Source organism: Hyalella azteca, unplaced genomic scaffold (assembly GCF_000764305.2).
Source record: "Hyalella azteca isolate HAZT.00-mixed unplaced genomic scaffold, Hazt_2.0.2 contig16849, whole genome shotgun sequence".
Lineage (NCBI taxonomy): Eukaryota > Metazoa > Arthropoda > Malacostraca > Amphipoda > Hyalellidae > Hyalella > Hyalella azteca.
In genome coordinates this window covers 252,953-260,771 of record NW_025946656.1, presented here as the reverse complement: position 1 = coordinate 260,771, position 7,819 = coordinate 252,953, and the positions used below count along the sequence as shown (strand labels likewise).

Sequence of the window (7,819 nt, the reverse complement as noted above, 5' to 3'; positions counted from 1 at the left end):
GAACGAAACCCTGTCAGTTTCTGTATGAAAATAATGCGGAAATTAATTTTGTCCCTGGTCTCAGAGCTGCGATTCCAAAGATACGAGACTTTTTTCACGCTTATGGGCCATAATTTCCATTTCAAATTAGAAATTATTGACGGTGCTCCACTGATAAAGAAAATGGACCCAAAGTTTGGCCAATAATGATGCATCTAAAAATTCCAACAACAAAATTCATTCGCCACGATAATCAATTAAAAATCAGTGAAACTGTTTGAAATTCGATGGGTCTTTACTTGATTGCACTTCTAATTTTGAATCATGGTTCGTTATGAGAAAATCTCTATTACGAAAATCAAATTAAATTCATGAAGAATCACTTCTGACATTTTATAATGAAATTCATACCTAGAAGAATCAATGATAGACGATACCAACGATAACAATCATTTTAAGCAATAGATAAATTTAAACTTAGAAGCAAAACTAAAAAAAATCTTCACCCTAATTTGTTCACCTCTGAAGAAAGAAATTTTGATACGGTACTTAATTACAAAACAAAACGCCTATACGTTTTCATTATATCTAAAAATCTGCTTTGAAAAATTACCACGTATTACCGGAAAATTGAGCCGTGCAACTATTGAGTCGAATAAAGTTATACCTTCAGAAATTGTAAATCCCACTATTAAAAGTGCAATAAACTAACGAAAAAAATTATTTAGGGAAATTTAACCACAAAATTCCAGGGTTTCATTTGAAAAATCAAGCTTCAGTATTGCTTTAGGAGCTCAACGATATCTTGGTAAACTAGAGTCTTAGCTTTCTTAGAGAAAATAAAGTCCGCATGATCGAAAGACTCGCTGTTGACGCGGTAACTCCTTTTGAAGTTTGGTACGGTTTCCTCAAGTCTCCGGACGTCCTGGAAACGGGAATAAGTTATTATCTCTGAACGAAAGAGTGCAATGTTTGTGCAAGATTTAGCTACATTATACAGTAAAAATTTTGTTTTATTTTCTGATAGGGTGCACGGTTTGCTCTCCAATCAGCACCATAACGTGAAAGTGAAACACAGATTTTGATTTGATAAATAACTCTGATCTAAACAAACTTGCTGTTGTTATGACTATTAATCCAGTTTAAAAGTTTATTAGCTGACAAATCCGTTAAATTTTGCTGGTAGTATAAATAAATACACAACTTTCTTAATTTGTTTGTTACCCAAAAATTGGTTTCGATCATTTTTAGCGCATTTTCTCATTTATGGAAAAAAGCGCTATATTGTACTCGTCATGTCCGTCCCTCCTTCACGTCACGGACGGACGAGAAAATGCGCTCTCTGTCATTTACTGCTGTGAGTACTGATCGAATTTTTTAACATTTGTTTGCCATTAACTTTATTATGTATTAGATATTTCTCCACTGGCTCGAATCTTGTAGAGAGAAATTTTTGATAGCGCTCCATACAATCAATAATAAAATGAAGTATCCAAACATCTCTACGGCTTATTCAAAGGTACGTGTCCATTTAATTAATTTATTCATTAAATATAAAGGAAAATGAGGCATTAATACGTATTACTATTGAGAATAATATAAATTGATAATTATTATTATATTATATCATTATTAAGTTAAGTTTCCACCATATTCTTTTTCACAGTAAATAATTATGCTTCTTAATCATGGTCTGCACAGTCTGCACCGGAAGTGCGTAACTAATTCAGTCCAACTCCAGTCAATCGAATGCGTTGCAAGGACTGCAACGAATAATCCACGTGCATGAATGTTGAAGGCAATTTCTTCGGGCTTTGGAACATGGAAACCACGTCATAATCTCTGCACGCGGTAAGCAGATCATTCAGCTTGGTATGAGACAAAGAACTCATGGGTTATTGTCACTGTAGTTTAACAGTAATCTACAATAATATTCATGTATCAGTCGTTGAGCGATTCACAAGACCTAGGTGGGATACCTTGGTCTTTGTGGTAGGGTCATTTTCTGCCCAGAAGAGCGCCACGGGGCAAGGTATCCTGGATACGTTGTACGCCGGGGGCGTGACATGGCCGTAGCGACGCCGGTTCTCCGCCTCCCCGAAGTCAAACTTACGGAACTCAATGTCTGCCCATACGAATATTATATATTCCACTCATATTTTATTTAGATGCTCAATTTAGAACGTATTGGAGTTGATAAATTGCATTTATTGGGTTCAATTTACACAAATTTCTAGGCACTAGTTAATTCAAACTAATTTTAATTCTAAAATAATCTCTTAATATTTTAAGTAATAAATAAAACTTCTCACAGGATAGAGATCACCACAAGTCACCTGAGTTCAATATTTTCTTTCTGCAAAATAACAATCATTCAGGATTTGGATGTACTTGGTGTCAACTATTTGCTGATATCATCACAATTAGCCTCTCATGAACTATTGTTCAACTACTAAATTGATTAACCCATACTTGAAAAGGTGTTAAATCTTACCTGCTGGTTGTAATGCGTGAGAAACCGTCCTGGCGGATGAACCCTCGAAGAAGTTCGCGAGGATAACGGGCATTGTTTCCTAGTGAAAATGATGGGTAACCGAAAATTCTAATTGCTTACAAATATTTTTATAATTATAAATACAAATTTAGCATGTGATGGGACAATTTATTATTTATCTAAAATTGTATATGAGGCAAGCAGAAAGAAGCTGAAAATAGTGTTCTGAATATTTTGTACTGACACGGGAGTTTGTATAAGTTCAGGGTGCAGACTTAAAGTATATAGGATGAATAGAGCGAATGAGAAAATGTTATAATTAAGCTCCAAAAAATAACACTAGAAATTTTGATTCAACTTATTGTTCTGTTTTAAATTTAGTTTTCTGGAAAATTACCTCGTCGCCGACGAAAATTCTTTCCTCGGTAGCAAAGGCAAGAATATTATTGCAAATGCTCTGCCCAGGAGATCCTCTTTTGCAAAACGTAGATACAACGTAAATGAGGGCAAGATTGCGGGGAAGTACTTCATAAATGCCAATTTTCTCCAGTAGTCTCTGGAATGTTAAAAAAAACATTTCTGCCCATAATATGATTTGAAGTTCAATATAGGCTCATTCAAGATTATTTTTATTTTACTTATTTCAGTCGTTAGTGAAGAAGATAAAATTATTGTGGGTGTATATTCTATTTCGAAAGTGGGAAATGGTTTAATGTCCAAGTTTTATAAATTGAAAGTAAGATTAGCTACATAAGACTAACTGAAAACTGTGAACGCCTGGAACAATAAGAAATGGGTTCAAAAAGTTCTTCGTCATGTGTCATGCAAATGATGATATGAAAGAAAAATATTAGGAAATATGAAATATGCCAAATCATCATTTTTCATAACATATACTCTGTCAAGAATTAACTGACTATTCTCCGACAGGATTAACACTTCGTTTACTCACCCAAAGTTGCGACAAAATCTTGATTTGCAACGAATAGAATCCAACACTGCCGAGACTGACGATAAGCTCAATCTTAAATAAAAATAATTATCTTAAGGCTCTAGCCATAATTCGATTTAATTTCAAATCTCAAGCTTGAACTAAGCGACAAAATAAGTTTCGAGAACGTCTTCAATAACACTGCCTTTTCAATAGAGAAAATAATTCGGAGATCATTTTGTATGGGCTGGAAAGCATTTTTGCCGCTGATTTCAAAACTGGCATTGTTTCTTCTTTAGCACGTTTTTGAGATAATTGTATTTTTAAGCAAAATCTATATAACTCAGATATCTGTATGTATAATAACATATTTATTCAAAGTGATCCATGTTCATTAAATTATATAACTTGTAATTAGATGTCTGTGGTGACTGTAGCTATATTAAGACCAAATGCACAAATAAACATACTATAAAAATAAAAATAATAATATTTTTATAGATATAATGCACAAATAAACATAAAAAGACCGTAGACGCTAGTTCGATGTACAATCATATTAAGTTTGTGCCTCATAAAAAAAGTCTAAGACCTCAAATTGTTATTGAATTCGGACATGATCAAAAATATGCATATCACCCAAAAGTACTCATATAGCTACATCAGAAGTGTTCTTGTAGTTTGCGGTTCCGTTTGTAGGACCAGTTAAAAGTTAATTATCATAACATTTTCCTCGAAAAAGAAAGATTTAAAAAACTAAGCGTGCTTAAGAAAAGTACAAAGCCTGTTTTGAAATCTGCTGTGGAATTGCTGTACAGCCGACACAAAATAATCGCAGAACCATTTATACGATTTTTTTACGGATTAATGAAATATGGTTATTTTCTTTCGTAGTTGTTTTATAATAATTTTCAATATTATTATCTCAAAAAGGATTAAGATCATTAGCATTCAATCAACTGTTTTATGAGTCATATTACCTTTATATCTTAATTTCTACTGAATGTTGTAAAATAAAATAGTTTCACCTTTTCAGCTACCGTTCTGTTGGTGGCTGTCATTAAACCAGTCGTTCCACCTTGTGAATAGCCGATAAAGATCACTTGTTTATGACCTGTCTGTGTGATGATGAGGTCAACCATTGCTGGCACGTCATATTCACTCATTTCATCCCGACTGAAATTTAAATTAAAAACCAAGTCAAGATACAATTTGCACTGTTCTGGTCCCCATGATATATGGGTGCAGACGAACGCACATCCGTACTTGCATTACTGATAATTATGCAGATAAGTCGCAAAAATTTATTCAATTTGAAGTTTTACGTTTTGTTCAATTTAAAATTCCCAGTAATAAAGATTCATGATATAGCGAGGTAACCCAAATAAAAATTATTGGGGGAGCATCGATGATTAATTATTGGGGACTATGTGTGGAAATTATAGGTGGAGCACCGATGGCGAGTCCGGCCTATGTTCCTCCTATAACCTGTCTATGGCCACCCTGCCCCAAAAACTCATCTTCCACCAATAACTGCCCATTGGCACCGGCGGCGCATCGATGGGCCACCGATGGCGACCTTTAATATGAAGTCGATAAAAAATTTTCCTTTAGCTTTACATCCGATGCGTCTGCATTTACTGGTCTTGTTCCAAACGATCATATTCTGAGGACTACGTGTGCAAATCCATCCTGGCAGCACAAGTAATAATGTCAGACATGTAGCAGGAACAAATTATCATAGTAACATACACATAACTCCTGAGAAATCGACTTGAAGAAGTGTCGAGAAAAATGCTGCTATATTCGAGAAAACAGCTGATGGAAGATACTTCGTTTATCCACAACAAACGATGGTTCACCTCAAAGTAAAAGCTACGAAAAAAAGTCTGGATATGTAGCACAGTTTCGTAATATAAACATAACACCAATTTTAACAGCGGTTTGATTCGAAATATTTTCTACAAGAATATGCTGGCGTGTTTTAACGAATCATCACTCGATGATTTTGAAATGTTAGGCGTGAAATGCCTTCATCACTTCGTGTCACTATTTTTCTCCAACCTAATGTTTAATCTTTTTCGTAGGCAAGACATCGACACCACTTAAATAAATGTAGACGTTAATTCGAAGTAATATTCTGACGGTTTAAAAAAATTTCCCAAAAATAGCTAAATTTTACTATCGTCTCCCTCTGCTTAAAGAGAATACTGTTTTGGCAAGTAAATTACCCGGGAAGCTAATATTCCACGCAGGATGTGTTAAAGACTAATGAGAAAGAAGCTCAACGCCGACGTGCTCCAACCCAACGTCTACATGTGTACCAGCTCGCTGCGCTGTAGTGATGCCGAGCCGTTGTCGACCACCTCAACGTGGCTTTAGATAAATGCGGTAACTTGAGAATAATATAAATATTGTGAAACACATATAATCGAACCATATAATTCATACTTAATGAGACAATTAATTAGTCTCAACTGATCGCCATATTGCAAGCACCGCAAATGGGCGCCTACACATTGCAAGACGTCTGGATCTCGAATGAACCGCAACCCAAGTCCTTCCTTCGTTGGAAAAATCACAGAGGCAAATTTTTTTGTGCACTGTGCAGTTTGGACAAAAGATTATCGGTGGTTTACAAGAGATTTTTCCTGAAATGCGCCATCTATGATTCAGATCATATAAATCATCGATGATTCACCGATACTGCCACCTATACCCACCACCCTCTCGATTTATTGGTGCTCCGTCTATTTTTGGCAGATTGGGCCACCCACCGTTACGCCACCTGTAATCTACCAATCGCCACCTATAATCATCAATGCGCCACCCTTAATTTTTATTTGGAAATAGGAGCGCCACCTGAAGTGCCAGAAGTTTTTATCAGAGTCTGGATTAAGACTTGTGTGGTTGCGGCTGTAAGTGTTGCCTCGAAAATTACCAAGCCACACATCGTAGCCTGCATCGGCCAAGATGTAACCTGAAATGACAAAGTGAAAATAGTGGTTAAAAAGAGAATATAGGTATCTTGTTATATGCGGGTATTGATTTCATTTAGCCGTTTTCGACGAAATGGCTTTTTGCGTCTCTCGAGTAAATGTCTTCAAAAATGAAGTGCCGTTTTGCAGCAAGGCAAAAAGTTTGCACCGCATTGGTTTGATTGAAGTTCACCACATATGCATTTATAATTAGGGTGGGTTGATAAAAATGTCCAAAAGAAAATAATTAAAAACGTAAGTTGTACTTACATGACATAATTGTATACAATTAATAATTAACGCAATAAACCTACGCATAAAATTCAGTGTTATCACGCAGGTAGAAAAATATGATTGCCAAGGAACACAATTTCCTTACCCAAGCTGTACTCTGGGCCCAAAGCGAGAAACATAGTCGAAGACATAAGAATACCATGCATCAGAAGCACGGATTTCCTCCTTGGATTTGCGTTGCCGGACTTGGTTCCTCGTGGTCCGGAAATGCGGTGAACCGCCAGGACATATCCGTCCCGGGTGGTAACGAAATGCTCTTCGTACGGATAGCCTTGCTGTGCGATGATAGCGGGCTGTCGGGTGCACGAAATCATTAAAATAATCACAACACACATTTCAATAATATTTTTATTTCGGCGTGCTTGGATGCTTGTTATACGGTTTAAGTAATCTAGTATCACTTCACTCGCGAAGAGCTAGACAAGATGGTCCGCAGGAGCGTAAGAACTTTAGCAATTACGACGGTGTCATTTTACATATTTTCAATGGACTTTTCCACAGCTAATTATTTTATACAGCTCTCTAACATTCTTTATAATTGGAAACGATTTTCTGACGCCGCCAATGATTTTTTCAAATGATCAATTGATAAATTAATGCAGAAACATCAACGGGTTTTTATTAAAAATATATAAAATATTTTTATACTTTCACAATCAAGATTTACTCGTGTTGAAAAGTTGTTGGTGTTAGTCTTTCGCGTTTTATGGATAAAATCTAATCAGGGAATACACGTTAATTCGTTTATTTTATTTAAAATCAAAAACCTCACCGAAGGAAGTTCGACTCCGTTTTTCTTTAATGAAGACAGTAGGAATGAATCAAGAACTCCATTCCGAGTGCCTGACGAATTATTTTGATTTCCTATAATTTTTAACAGATAATTGAAAGGTATTTTACCCGCTGCCGAAGCATAAAACGCTTCTAACATGTGATCGACAATCGAAGAAGCCACACCTGTCCCTGCTGAAACTTGGTTACAGTCACGGGACAAATGCACGATGAGCAGCCATAAAACAATAACGATAAGCTTATTTTTCATTTTAATTAATTGCGTTGCTTAACATTAAAACTCTGTTGGTGAAGGATTGCACCAATTCACATGAAAATAGAATAATGAGAAAAAATTATGTTTCCGGCATA

At 35.7% G+C, this 7,819-nt stretch overlaps 1 protein-coding gene across 1 annotated transcript; it reads right to left on the bottom strand.

The window, feature by feature from the left end:
• Positions 1-476: 476 nt before the first annotated feature.
• Positions 477-7,607, bottom strand: LOC108676431 (lipase 3-like). Its single transcript, XM_018164502.2, has 9 exons — positions 7,449-7,607; positions 6,762-6,969; positions 6,267-6,384; positions 4,433-4,580; positions 3,426-3,497; positions 2,871-3,029; positions 2,474-2,552; positions 1,959-2,104; positions 477-904 (listed from the first exon to the last, which is right to left on the bottom strand). The coding sequence occupies exons 1-9, from the start codon at positions 7,605-7,607 to the stop codon at positions 755-757; spliced, it is 1,239 nt and encodes a 412-aa protein (XP_018019991.1). The 3' UTR covers positions 477-754.
• Positions 7,608-7,819: the final 212 nt, after the last annotated feature.